Below are 15,104 nucleotides of genomic sequence, written 5' to 3'. Positions count from 1 at the left end.
GGATGCTTCGGCTTACCTGAACAGATCGACATCTCCGAAACTGCTGCCGGTAGCTCCGCCCATAAAAAAGGGATAAAACGCGGGATGATTGAACACCTTTTTAAGGGTCTGACCAGGAAAACGACGTAAGTGATGACCGAATGCGCGTCTTCCACGCTTTCTGATCGATTTTGACAGGGAATGAGGTGGATGATAAAATCGAAACCGTTCCGTTGGGCGAGTGATCATTCTAAGTCGCTTTTTCTAAGAGTGCACGACATGGCATACATCAAATTACCCACTACTTGGGGCTGGGTTAGGGTTATAGTCTTTGGTCCTAACAAAATGGTGACATTTTTTATATATAAACTGGTCCCTTTTATAATTGGGAATCAAGGGTCTTCCACCCAACGACTCCAAAATGTTTCAATACTCTTATTTAGATATTTTTTTCAAGTTAGATTTTTTTTTTTGTTAGTTTCTTTCTTAATTTTTATACCTAGGATAAATGAGGCTTCACCTATATCTTTCATATCGAACTAAGTTTTAAGTCTATCTTTAATCCTAATTGTCCTATCTAGCTTATTGGTCATTCATAATATATCATCTATATAAAGAGATAAAATTATAAATTTAACCCCACTCACCTAAGAATACACGTAAGGATCATATGAGTCAGGAACAAAACCATACTCACATATCACTTTGTGAAAGGTGAAGAACCATTGTCTGGGTGACTATTTAAACCTATAAATGGCTTTGGTCAATCGACACACCTTATCTTCTTGATCTTTTACTATAGGCCCTTCCAGTTGATGCATATAAATTTTTTCCTCTAAATTATCATTGAGAAATGTTGTTTTTACATCCATTTGATGTAAATCACTATAGCCAATAACACTTTAATAGAGGTAAAAGCAAACACCTGATAATAAATCTCTATAAAATTAATCTCTTCTTTTAGAGTAACCCTTTAACTACCAACTTAAGCTTATATCCATCAATGGTTCCTTTAGGATTTTCTTTTTTTTCATAATATCAATCTACACCCTATTGGTTTTCTACCCTTTGGAAGTTGTCCTAACTCCCACACTCTAACCTTTGCTTGAATAGTTTTTAACTATTAGTTGAGTCCTTAGACAGTAATGTTTGTTCATAAGTTTGAAGATCATCCCCAAGGGTTTCTTCACTTATTTTATTTTCATCACCCATAATGACATAGTAATACCTCAATATCGAAGGAGGTCTTCCATATCTAAGAACATGAGCAACTGGATCAATTTGTTTCATGGTTTCGATGACTGCTTCATGTTCAACAGAAGACTCTTTTAGTCATTGAATTTCAAATAACCAACTTTCTTGATTGGGTTTCTTGGGTCAACATCTTCTTCTAAAAAACATGCTTCACAACTTTCAAGTATCCCCCTTGAACCATCAAAAGTAGTGTACAACAAATCAATAACCTCCTCCTAAATGGTTATTGTAGCCAATAAAATTAAAATTTATTATTTTGGGATCAAGTTTAACTATATTTTGATTTGGCACTTTTACATGTGCCCCAATCCCCACATCCTAAGGTGACTTAAATCTTCACTTTTCATAAGGTACAGCCTTAGTTGTCTTACATAAAACTTGATTAAGGAAGTATATAGCAATATCTAATGCCTCACCCCAAAATAAGGTTACTACATTGAGTGGTTAAACATAGACCTACCATATCTAAAAAAATTCAGTTTCTTTTCTCAGTAACTCCATTGTGTCGAGGAGTATATGGTAGTGTAAACTAATGAAGTATTCCGTTCAATTTGTATATTTCATTAAGCAACTAGAGGCATATTCTTCACCTATGTTTAATTTCAAACACTTGATGCTTCTACCTAATTGATTTTCAACCTCAACTTAAAATTCTTTAAATTTACCTAAAGCTTTTGATTTTGTAGCAATTAGATAAATATAGTCAAATCTAGAATAATCATCAATAAATTTAATAAAGTAAGACGTTCTTCTATGAGTTTTAATATTAAAAGGACCACATATATCTGAATGTATGACTTCTAATAGATTTTTAACCTTTTTCCCTTTACCAAATAGCAACTTTGTTATTTTACTAGACAAACAATTCTAACATACACACAAATCATCATGCAACTTTGGTAACAAATCACTATTCACCATATGATACAATTCATTAACATTCACATGACCCAAACATAAATGCTATAATAAAGAATCAACAAGAGACAAACAAGCAAGACACTCATAATAAAGAATCAACAAGAGACAAACAAGCAAGACACTCAAAATCAGTGTTCATATTACTAGTAGAACTAGAGTATACATCAAATTTATACAATCCATTAACCAAGGTACAAAAAAAAAAAAAAAACATTATTCATGTAGCCCACAATGGCCCTTCCAGATTTTAAATGAGTATCCAATTCTTTCTTATCAAGACAAGAAATTGAGATTAAATTCCTCCTAATAGTAGGAACCAACGACACTTTACTTAGCATGATTAGAAACCCAAAATTACCCCCAAAGAACCAAGAGAGAATTAGAGAAGAAGAAGAAGAAAAAAAAAATGAGACCCTGCTACAAAATAAAAAGTGGAGGTGCCACCTCCAAGAACCAATGGGCATGGGGCATAAGGCCAAAAGGTAAAAATGCCCTCAAGGGGATGGTCAAAGACAAGTCATACTTACCTTTTCTTGAAAAGATAGAATCTTACTAGATTAGAACGCATATCTCCTTAATTGATATATTTTTTTACTTTTTTAGAATCTCTCCTAGATTGATGTAAGCTTTCAATTTCCTAGAATCTCTCATTGATTTATGTAATTAAAGAATTTTAATTGATTAAAGAGTTTCCCAAATAATACAATATATATATAGGTGTATTGGCGTAAAGAAAATATCAGTCAAACCTTTTCCAAATTTTCTTACCTTGCTTTCCCTCTCTCCTCTTCACTCTCTCTCTCTCTTCCTCCTTTTGCCCTAGAAGCTCTCTTGTTTCCTTTTTCCAAGTTCCTCATGTGACTCCTCTTTTCCCCAAGAAGCCTTTGCACACTTCCTCAACCCCTCCATTATTCCACCAAAACATTCATTTTATACATTTTAATTTCAGCCTATTCCAAAGCCATCCAACCCTAGTTTTTTTCTTCTTGTAAGTTGAAAAAGATAGAACCTTGAAAGGTTCCTATCAATTGGTATCAGAACGGGTATTTTGTTGGAACCTCTACTAGCATTATGGTCAATACATTGAGCATGGAGCAACAAACACAATAAGAGTGGTGGTTGCCCAAGAAACTAGCTAAGAAAGTTTGGTGGAAATGATTACTAGCCTAGAAGGACATATGCAACATCTTACAAGCATGCTTTAGTCCCTTATAGAAAGAAAGTGGTGCAAAACTCCCTTCCTCTCCTCCACAAGCAACGGATCGTGAAACTTCTACAAAATCTATTTTAAGTATGTTATCCTCCCCTATTAAATTCTAGGTTTTAATCCATAGGAACTAGGTTTGAGAATAAGAATAAGGGAGAAGAAGGAAGGAAGAAGAGAAGAGGAGAGGGCTTGTGAGAGGCACGAGTTGGAGTGAATATTAGGGTTTAGAGAAGGGCTCACTTAGCCTCCTCCCCCTCACTAGATACTTATATAAGTGGGCTTGAATGCCCGAGTACATAAGCAAGTCAAAGAATAACTCTCAACTTATAACTAATTACAACCTATGCCATTCACTCTCTTAATTACATGATATACCTCTTAAATGTCTTCAACACTCCCCCTCAAGCTGGTAAAAAAACATTAAATATTTCGAGTTTGGTGCATGTATATGCGAGTGACTTCGCAACAGTAGCTTTTGTAAAGATGCCTACCAATTGATTCCTCCAAGGTACATACTTCATAGATATTAATTCGACTTGAAGTTTTCCCAAATGAAGTGACAATCTATCTCAATATATTTGGTCCTTTTATGAAAGATTGGATTGGTTGCAATATGGATAGCTACCTGATTATCGTAATGAAGTTGCATGGACCTGGTTATCCAGAATCTCAACTCTGTCATGAATAATCACAGCCATAACAATCCACTCACTGCTAGTGTGCCCTAGCTCAGTATTCAACCTCAACACTTGATTTTGCCACCACATTTTGTTTCTTGCTCCTCCAAGTGACTAGATTGCCTCCAACTGTTGTGCAATAGCCAAAGATAGATTTCCTATCATTAGAAGACCCGACCCAATTTGCATCAGCAAAGCCTACAATTTTGGTGTGTCCATAACATTTGTATAGCAATCCTTTTCCTGGACTCTTCTTTTAAGTACCGAAGGATTCTTTCCAATGTTTCGCAATGCGATTGTTGAGTTTGATGCATATATTGACTAATAACACTGACTGAATAGGATATACCAGCTCTCGAGATTGTGAGATAGGTTAGTTTCCCAACTAACTGCTGAAACTAACCAACGTCAATGTCACTCCCAGTTACATCACACCACTTAACATTAGATTCCCAGGGTGTATCAACTAGCTTACATTAAAGCATCCTGATTTCCTTCAATAGATCAAATACATACTTCCTATGTGATAGAATTAGACCGTGCTTGGACTAAAGAACTTCAATCCCTAGGAAGTACTTGAGAAATCTGAGGTCCTTGGTTTGAAACTCCTTATTTAGATCCCGCTTAACTTGTTGAATGCCACTAAGATAACCGCCTATAATAACAATGTCATCAACATACACAACCATAACAATGTTTCCCCCTAGTGGTGTTTTTGGTGATCACTGAGTGGTCACTTTTACACCTCTTGAACCCGAGCTTTATAACCACAATGGTAAATTTATCAAACCAAGCTCGATAAGACTGTTTCAACCCATAAATTGCTTTATTCAATTGACATACTTGCTCCCCCTCAACCATATATCCAGGTGGTTGCCTCATGTAAACTTCTTTAGATAGTCTCATTCAAGAAATCATTCTTAACATCTAATTGATGGAGCTCTCATTTAAAATTGGCCGCAAGAGAAATAAGAACCCGAACAAAATTCATTTTTTCAATGGGGGACAAAGTTTCATCATAATCAATACAATAAAACTGTGTATAACCTTTAGCAACCAACCGAGCTTTGTATATCGAGCAACAAAACCATTTGGATTATACTTGAGTGAGAATATCCATTTGCACCCAACTACTTTCTTTCTAGGTGAAAGAGGAACCAAATTCTAAGTGGATCCTTGACATATTTCCACATTTGATCATGTAGAGCTTCCTCATAATAGGAAGGAATAGTGGAAGAGGATACTACAAACAAAAAAGAAATACAACTTGGAGACAAATGATGAATGAAAACATAATGAGAGATAGGGTGTGAAGTGGATGGAGGTCTAACAATGGTGGAGCGGGGTTCTTTGCGAAGAGTAATATGTCGATTGTCATAAGGTGGGCCATAAACCAGTGTAGAAGAAGGAGAAAAACATACCTTAGGATCTTCAGAAGACTCCACAAGTGATTGAGCAGCGGGTGAAGAGAGAGGATCCTGAGACGGATGGTTCTCAGTCTAAAAATCATAATCCACTGGAGTCAGCAGCTTGGGTATCCCTATAGATGGTGTAAAACCAGGAGGAGAGCTAGCTAAGAAATAGGGGTGATTCTTATAAAAGAAGAAGCATCGACTGATATAAACATCTTCAAGGATGGAGAGTAACACACAACCATTTTGGGTTTTTGAATACCCCAAGGCAATGCACTTTACAACTTGGGAAATAAATTTACTTTGGTGAGGCCTTAAGTGATGAACAAAAGAGGTGCACTCAAATACCTTAGGTGACAAAAAGAAAGGAACTGAATCAGAAAACAATTTTGAGAAGGGAGTGGCACCTTGTAGCACACTCGATGGCATACGATTAATAAAAAAACATGTAGTGAGGACTTCATAGGGCCAATAAAGCTAATGAACATTCATAAACAACATAATAGTGCAACCAACCTCTATAATATGTCGATATTTTCTTTCTGACACACCATTTTGTTGAGGTGTATAAACACATGAGGATTGGTGAATGATCCCTTTTTCCTTGCAAATTTTTTGAAAGGTAGTGGAAAAATAATTTTTCACATTATTAGATCGAAAGAGTTTTACTCTAGTGTTGAACTGATTGTCCACCATAGCACAAAATGAGGTGAATATAGAAAATACTTCAATCATCTACTTCATCAAATATAACCATGTAACTCTCGAGTAATCATCCACAAATATAAAAAAGAAGTACTTGGATTGTGAAATATTTAGGATATTAACAAGTCCTCAAACATCTGAATGAACTAAAGCAAAATGACTAGAAACAATATTGTTTTGCCTGGGTTAAAAGACGGATCTATGGTGTTTCCTAAACTCACAAAACTCACATGACAAATGTGAAACAGAACGAAGGGAAGGAGCTAAACTTTTTAAATTTGCTGAGGGATGGCCCAACCTCTTAGACCATTGAGAAACCTCTTTTGATGTGGTAGTTTCTACTATTGTTAAGATGGAAGGATCTATATAGTAAAGCCCCCTCTTTCATGGCCGCCACCAATTACTTGTCTCGTCTTGATGTCTTGAAATACACAATTAGAAGGAAAAAAGGTAACAAAACAAGTTAGTTTATTGGTTAACCAACTCACTAATATAAAAAACTGAGGGACAAACAAAACATTAGAAAATAAAAAAAGATGGTGAAATGGTGGATGTACTAGTACCTTGAATCCTTATTTGGGACCCATTTGTAATAGATACAAATCGATCTGAAGTGCAAGGAGTCACAAAAGTCAAATTTTCAATTTTACTAGTGAGGTGTTCAGAGGCACCAAAGTCAATGATCGAAGGAGAATTTCTATATCATGAGAGAAAAGAATACGTACCAATAGTAGCAGTTGTGGTTGTAGTGTTTCTTTAAGTGACCATCATACTCTTAAAATTTTGAAACAATTCATGATCCTCTTCTGATAGGGTCAATCTTCATTTCGAGGGATCTAAAGATGGTTCACTATTGGAGGAAGTTGGTGCTTGATTAACTTTGAAGTATGGTGGTTTCTTATGTTAGTTCAAACAATTCTCAACCAGCTGATTATTGAGTCCACAAAAAGTACACTTCCTTTGCTGCCCACTAGTGTTATTTGAACCGGAGGTAGGAACATTCCCACCTTTGCAACTTCCTTTTTTAGATGTCTTCTCACCTCTTCCTTTACATTTACCATTACCATTGTTCCCCCTTGGGAGAACATAATTGAATTTTCTACTTGGTCTGATTGATTGTTGGACTCCTTAACCGGAATCCTTGCATAGTAGCACATACATCATTGAAAGAGAGTTTTGTTGCAGAGCTGAGTACCTGTGACTTAGCAATATCCAAGTAAGATGGTAGATTTGATAGACATATAGCTAAAACAATGTCCTCTCTTTGATTTTCCTATGTAGCAATATCAAGAGCATATTGTCGTGCAACTTTCCATTTCTGTAGTAACCCTTTGAATTTAACAAAGTACTCATGAAGGTTGTTTTTACTCTTTATGTTGCACATCTCCAGAAAAACATCATAAATCCTTTGAAGATTATCAGGAGTAGAATATAACTCAAAGCATGTGTCCCATATTGCTTTGGTTGTCTCTAGGTGCACCACATTGTTTGGTACAGGTTCCTCCATGCTATTTATCAGTCAATTGATAACTTGAGTGTCTTCCCTCAACCACTTGTGAGAAGAGGGGTCATTTATATGTCCAACAAAGTCTCTAGTAATCAAGAATTATTTCACACATTGGGACCAAGACAAATAATTACTCATATTTTAGTGAAATTGTAGTAATTCTCAAGGGATGTCTTTAACTGAAATCAACATATGTAGAGGAAGAAGAAGAGTTCGAAACTTCAGACATGATGACTCAAAAATTTTATTTTTTATTTTGGAAAAACAACACTCTTGAATGAGCTTTAGAAGGAAGAGGACGAATGAATCAAAAGAACAAATACTTGATGCAATGGAATTTAAAAATAACACTAACAACATATTGAATTTAGCAATTGAGCAAGATAATAAACTCTATAGGCATACAAATATGGCTTCCCTTTATTTTAATTTTTTCTTATCCTTTTAGATAAACCAGAACTCTAAGTGGCCAACAATCACTATTAATTAACCAAGGGAAAATGAAATAAAAACTAGTGGGGAAGAGATCCTAAACACAATTAAACTATGGGCTACTTTCCAAAACAACCCCTCAAACCTTGACTTAGGGTTTCAATGGATTAATTGATCAATTACTTTTCCACAAGATTGGACTCAAGGAGAACTTTCAGACAAAATTTTAAAATATTATTGAAGAATTTTGGGGATAAAAAACAAAGCAAGGCATGAACTACACAATCAACATATGCATAGGCAAGTTTCAACGAACCTTGAAGAAAAACAATTTTTTTTTTTTTGGAGAATTGGCTAGGGTTGACCATGAACAAATTTCTAACTTTCAAAGACATGAATTTGATCCCTCGTAATTTTTTAAGAGCAGATATGGAAGAGTTCTCACAGAGCCAGAACTAATATAGTGGAGTTTTACAAAAGTCTCACAGGAAGAGGTCTCACAAAAGAATCATAGTTAAAGGTATTTTAGTTATGTTAGTTTTTCATTTATGTTCAGTTGTTCAATTACTCTAGAACTTATCTTTTAGTGTTTAGTTTTTTGTGTAAATGGGATAAAGGTAATTTAATAGTAAGTAGATTCTACTTGTTTCCTCTATTATAAATAGAAGTTCATTATACTCAAATTACAATAAGTTAATGAAATATTTTTCTTTTCCAGAAATTCAACATGGTATCAAAGCGGGTTCTATGAGTTGACTCAATCAACCCTTAGAGATAATGTGATCCTTTTCTAATTTATCATAACTAGTAGTTTAAGTTTGTATTCTATTTTCTTTCTTTCTTTTCTGTCATGATACCCATTTTTTTCTTGGGGTTCACACCTCCAAAATGAACTTTTCATATTTTAATTTATATATTAAAAAAAAATATTCTAGTCTACTTCCCAACGTAAAAAGAATTATGGCAATAAGAGTTTTCTACAAGAGAAATCAATATTTGAAGCAACAAAGCTCAGGCAACAAGAAATGTTCGAGCAATAACAGAAATCTTCAACTTTCGAGGTGTTTTATACCATCAAGAACGAGACTTTATATAAAGAATTATAAATCAAAAGAAATATCTGTTACTCTTGCTTACGTATTTTCACAAACTAGTAACTTTATTAGTGTTTAAACACAAAAAATATGCATTTAGAATGCTTGTCTTGATAAAAATTAAAAAGTAATGCTAAAATTAACAATTATATACTAATTGACTCAAAGGCCAAATCATTTTTTATAATAAAACTTCAGAAAAAAAGTAAAAAATTTGAGAATCTTAAATTAACTTTACTTCACTCAAATAAAGCATCCACGAGTAAAAACTTTTTGGATAAACACTTCATATTGAATTCGCATACAATTCTAACAAAAAAAAATCTCGTAAAGGGCAAAATTATCATTTCACATGCAATCCCACATCTATCCTTTTTAATATTTAAAATAATAAAAAATAGCTTAGAATCATATGGATATAGTTCTGGAATAGTAAAATCTCCAAATTACTATCACATGATCTTTCATTTCATAACTCTGATACCAATGAAGGATATCTTGTTTAGGATCTAGTTAATATGTTTTTTTAATTAATCATAAATAATAAAAATATAATTAAAATAAAAAAAGAAAGACTGAACTTGCCTGATTTGGTAGATCTCTCCCTCTCTTTTCTTGTCCTAAAATACCACTGAAACAATTCTTAAAAAAAAAAAAAAATGAAGGGGATATTCTTCCACCCACAAGGTCCTTCTGTGATGAGACCAACAATTGATTTTCCCTTTCTTCTCACTATTTGCCAGAAGCCTCCTCATGAGTAACTTCCTTTGGTAAAAGGAACGTTACTTCTCCCTTAATTAAAGAGAAACTCCACCATTTCAATAACTACCTGAAATGGATCCTGGGCACCGATCAAATCTCCTTTCTTAGTGAAGTTAAATAGGCCTCATAAGATTATCCAATGGTTGTACTCCATTTGGATACTTCATCACTTGGGGCCAGTTGAGTATGAAGCCCACTTGACCTCACCACAGTCAGTCTTTTCTCCTTCTTCAAGGTTAGAGCCACAGAATAAGAGTTCTGAAAATGGTTTTGATAGCTAAGACACATTTCTTCTTCTTAACCACATATGGGTCTGTTATTGAATCAATGTTAAGGAAGATAGTGAAAACTACAAATCAGTATGGAAAGAGAGGCAAAGAGAAATCATTTTTTGTCTTCTCAAAACCGAGATTCAGAGTGAAGAACGAATAATGACTGAAGCGTGACGAACGAAAAGTGAAAGTGAAGACTAAAGACTCACTATGGTTTCAAGGATCTTTTCTTGTATTTTTCACTTTTAAAATAAGAACGTTTAACCTAAATAAGTAGAGCAACCAGATGTCTATGTTTCACTATCCAGGCGAGGCTTTTCTTATCTACAGCCATTAAAGATCGGTCATAGCTATAGTATTGGTATCTATTGTGGGGTAAGATGGAAGCCATCTTCGGCAATGGAGCGACTGAAACAAAGAGCTCTAAACATGTAATGATTTAAGGCAACCATAGTGCAATTAACTCCTCTTTAACTCTGAGGCTACAGCTTACCCAGTTTGTCTATTAATCGGGTGAAATGCAAGTGAAAGACGGAGGATCCAGGGTGAAGCAGAGTACAGTTGATCCAACTTAAAATGTCGCTACACAAAAAGCACAAATAAAAAAATTAAAAAAAAGGATATACTGTTATATATTCCTATAAACAATTTCATTAATAGATAAATTACAAGTACAAGAACCTGCAGGTCTGATTCGATTGGGTTTGATCTAACCTGCCATGATAGTAGTCACGTTGGCAGCTGATCTACTCCCAACAAGACATCCCCGTCTCGTTTGTCTCTCTTGGTTTCCCAATCTCCAGTTGTTGATGCTTGGCCTACAACTGCAAATGGCACTGGAGCAAGCCAAGTACAAGGTTCCGTTTGAGGAGAACGATGGTATTTCATTGCTGAGCCTGGCAAAAGCAAGAGTGTCAATTCTTTGCCTTCACAACTGATTTAGAACAAGCAAAAGAGTGTAAACATCAGCAACATTATCCCCAAAGAAGAGAAAAATTATTGCTTTCAACACAGTCAAACAAAAGAGTGTTAAAAATAACTAGGGCTGCAGACTGCTGACCCACTTGATACATCTTTCAGCTTGATCACTCCATTCGGCCTGTTTGCACCAACAGTCCATCACTAGAACCGGTTCAAGCCAGTCTTCGAACCAGTCTTCTGGTGTTATCATGGACAAATCTGCAAAACGACCACATGCTATAACAGAAAATCTTCGAGTTTGAGAGAACATAAGTGCAAAAGAATAACAAACAGTTTCTCCAATTTATAAAGTGATTAAAGAGCTGACCGATAAAGCTGCATGGTAACTGCAATATAATAAAAACATTGTACACCCCAAAACTCCCTCCCATATGCCTCAGAAAGGAAAGTAGTGGCTTATGTTGACAGCAAATCAGATAGGCAAAGCAACAAGCTGCAGCAGTGATAATTTCGAGTATTGCTTAATGCGAATTACATGGATGTGCTTCAGAATTTTTAAAAGCAGTGAATCACACCATGGATTTCAACTCAATGGCCATGATAAGATACCTCACTTGATTGTTACTCAATTTTCAGGAGTCAAACCCATTTGTTTTCCAGAACTCAAAACTGTTTCTAGTAGAGTAGCTAAACTATATCCCATCAAAATCAACAAGAATTATGCTCACTGACTTGAATTAAAGCTACTTTAAATCCTAATTGAATCATCATTATAAGCTTATGTATTTGGGAAAATAGCAATCAGATAAGTAGGAGTAGTCTCAATTTTCCCTCACTGAGCACCAACCTCTTCAATTCTCTTAAAGACAAACAATAAATGAAGAAAATGCTACTCTCAAGCATAACAATAATTAGGAGTCCCCAGGGAAGAAAAAATATTGTAACACTTACTCTCAACAAAATTGAATTGGAAAAATGTCAGCACCAAAAATGTTACCAGGAGACCATCTTCGAGGAAACTGATCACTCATTGCCCGTATTGAAAGACCAGGCTGGTTTTACACACAAATGGTACCACAAAATTTGAGTTAGCTTTGCCAGTGGGAAGTTCACCAAAGCATTCGAATGTGACACAAACTTTTCAAATTACTAAAAGAGTCATCTGATCCTCTTTTTCAGAATGACATCCAAGTCACCATAGCTCATATGTCTTACTTGGAACCTGAGGTTAATACAGGCAAGACCAAGTAGGGATAGAACAACCAGTTGTAAGTTGCAACACACCATTTCTTTTCATATAGGTTTCCTTTGGAATCTCATTCCCTTAGAAGATCTTTCAAATGGTTTCTGATTTCATAAAGCCTTTAGTCCTTACCTTGCAATAAACAATCTGATAGTATCTATCATCCCACAAGTGCATCCACTCTCATGGTCTTATTTTACTTATCCTCCTCATCATGTACAAATGATGTCTTCTGGAGTCTTAGTTTCTCAAGTTCTCTTTCTAAAAGATCCAAAGTGGTATCCGTGATGTGATTAGGCGAGCAACCAGCATCCAACATCATTCTCAAAAACTTGTATGCTTCTTTCACTCTCCCACCCTTAGTATGAACTTCAATAAGTATATTAAAAGTAACAACATCAGGATTAACTCCACTTGATGTCATTTGTTTAAATAACTTATTAGCTTCATCAAATCTGCCAGCCTTCCCTAGAACGTGAATCAGTGTATTATACATAACAATATCGAGATATCCACCTCTCTTTATCAATTGGTCAAGAACAGCACTAGCAAGATCTGCTCTGCCCATTTTCCCCAAACCTTGAATTATCATGTTATAAGTTGCAATATCAGTTGGACAGAGCTTCTCTCCCATTTCACAGAGAGCTCCCCAAGCCTCATTGAAGTAACCCTTCTTGATGAATGAACTCATCAAGGAATTATATGTGTAGCTTACAGGTTCTTTTCCCATGCTGGTAAAGATCTCAAATAACTTGCAAGCCACACTCAACTTCCCTTTGGACAGAAAGATAGCCATATACGTGTTAACCATATCAATGTCAAAAGACTCAACTCCCATACCTTGCACTCTTTGCCCTTTACGTAATGAGAAAAATCGAGAAGAACTCCCATACTGAATTTTATCAGCTAATTGATCAACATATGGAGACAAAGACCAACCATCAAAAGAAATGTTTTCTTCTGGGGAATCACTTACTGAAGTGGATTCTGTGCCACCAGCCAAATCATCTGACAAACTAACAAAGCGCAAAACCTCAGTCAAGTCACCTTTAAAATCAAAAAGAGGCTTATAATCCTTGCCTTTGTCCTGAGGAACTCCCATCAAACCTTCCATCTCTGCTCTCCACCTAAGAACATTTGGTACAAGACTACTATCTCTCACATGTTTCATAACCTGTTCTGCCCAATCCCACCTCCCATGCCTATGGAGTGCAACCAGAAGAGATGTTATGGTGACCAAATCAACGGTAAATCCTCTTTCCTCCATTTCATTGATTAATTCTACCGCTACATGCAGCTGACCCTCCCTACACAAATGTAACACAACAATGCTGTAAGTGACACCATCTACCAACTGTCCCTTCTTCTTTAAATCACAAAACAAAGCATAAGCAGCTGCCCCCCTGCCATTCTTGATTAAGCCATCTATCAATATGTTATATGTCCAACATGAGGCCCGAACACCCTCCTGGATCATTTTTTCAAACAGTTGGCAGGCCTCGGCCAACTTCCTTCCTTTAAAAGTTCCATCAAGAAGAGAGTTATAAACCACAGTATGTGGCCGAAACCCATTCTGCTGCATCTCCTTAAAAGCCCTTGTTGCATCCTCTATTCTGAATGATTTGCAGCACCCTTGGATCAAAATTCTATAGGTAAACTCATCTGCTTCATGGCCAGAGTTACTCAGCTCCTCCCAAACAATCAACGCATCTTTCACATTTCCATTCAGAAAAAGCACTTGGAGAAGAGAATTATAAGTACACAAATCCGGGCAAATTGACGTGGAGCAGCCCTTCTCCCTCATCTCTTTATAGAGCCTTAGTGAATAACCCAAATCCCTCCAACAGCCAAACGCGTGAATACATATATTATAACCCCAGGTATCAAAGCTAACATCCTTATCTCTCAATTTCTGAAAAACCTTTCTGAAATCCTCCTTCATCTCAGATTTTCTTAGTGCAACAAGCAGCTCGTTACAGGCTAGACAGTCGATCTCCGAAACTTCCAGAAGCTTATAAAATATGGAGAGCGCCAAAGTAATTTGATTTTTTTTAATAAAAGCAATAAGTATTGAATTATACATGCGGGGATTCAAACTAGTCCCCAATTCCTCCATTGTATCGAGAATTTCCAAAGCCGAATCAAACTTGCCCGATCGAATTACAGTATCTAACAAGAGCTTGAACGTAGGAGAATCAACAACAATCTCGTCCTTTTTCATGAGATTGAGGAGCGGGCCAATCTCGTTGAGGCAGCCGGCGCGGCAGACGGTGTAGAACATTTGGGAGTACGTGCTCGATGAGTGTTTGTAATTTGGTCTGAGAGAAGCCCATCGAAAGAAATCGAGCTTCTGGGAGGGATCGAGATGGTGGCGGCGGAGGATTTGGAGGACGAGGGACTCGGAAAGGGAGATGGGAGCAGCATCGAGAGCACGGGTCCCGGAGACGGCGAGGGATTTGGAGACGGAGGCGAGGAGGAGGAGATTGGCGAGATCAGAGGCAGGAGATCTGAAGAGGGTTATTCCATGACGCATTGCAAGGAGAGAGAGGCATTGTGTTTATGGGTGGAGAGGGAGGGGGAGGGAAGGAGAAGACGCGAAGCAGAACATTGAAGTTTTGAGCTTGGAGGGAGCGTTTTTTGGGCGGGAGAGAGGTTGAGCAGGCTGAGACCGTCAGAGACCTTATATGCCTCAACATAACGGTTGCGGATTGGGAAAAC

The 15,104-nt window shown here is 36.4% G+C and overlaps 1 protein-coding gene across 4 annotated transcripts; it reads right to left on the bottom strand.

Annotated features, from left to right (window-relative positions):
* Positions 1 to 10,761: 10,761 nt before the first annotated feature.
* On the bottom strand, positions 10,762 to 15,013 carry LOC137948579 (pentatricopeptide repeat-containing protein At4g01570). 4 transcript variants are annotated; one of them, XM_068794670.1, is made up of 3 exons: positions 11,287 to 15,013; positions 10,937 to 11,118; positions 10,762 to 10,804 (listed from the first exon to the last, which is right to left on the bottom strand). In XM_068794670.1, the coding sequence occupies exon 1, from the start codon at positions 14,917 to 14,919 to the stop codon at positions 12,583 to 12,585; it is 2,337 nt and encodes a 778-aa protein (XP_068650771.1). In that variant the 5' UTR covers positions 14,920 to 15,013; the 3' UTR covers positions 10,762 to 10,804; positions 10,937 to 11,118; positions 11,287 to 12,582. The 4 variants fall into 4 exon arrangements, with proteins under 4 accessions (XP_068650771.1, XP_068650770.1, XP_068650772.1 ...); XM_068794669.1 differs by having other exon boundaries at positions 10,762 to 11,118; positions 11,287 to 11,401; positions 12,095 to 15,013; XM_068794671.1 differs by having other exon boundaries at positions 10,762 to 11,118; positions 11,283 to 15,013.
* Between the last annotated feature and the right edge of the window lie 91 nt (positions 15,014 to 15,104).

This window comes from Aristolochia californica, unplaced genomic scaffold (assembly GCF_029961685.1).
Source record: "Aristolochia californica isolate CCGP_79_NKW_82.1479 unplaced genomic scaffold, dmAriCali1.0.hap1 SCAF_13, whole genome shotgun sequence".
Classification (NCBI taxonomy): domain Eukaryota; kingdom Viridiplantae; phylum Streptophyta; class Magnoliopsida; order Piperales; family Aristolochiaceae; genus Aristolochia; species Aristolochia californica.
Note: the sequence above shows the minus strand (reverse complement) of the source record. Positions and strands in the feature narration are given on the sequence as shown.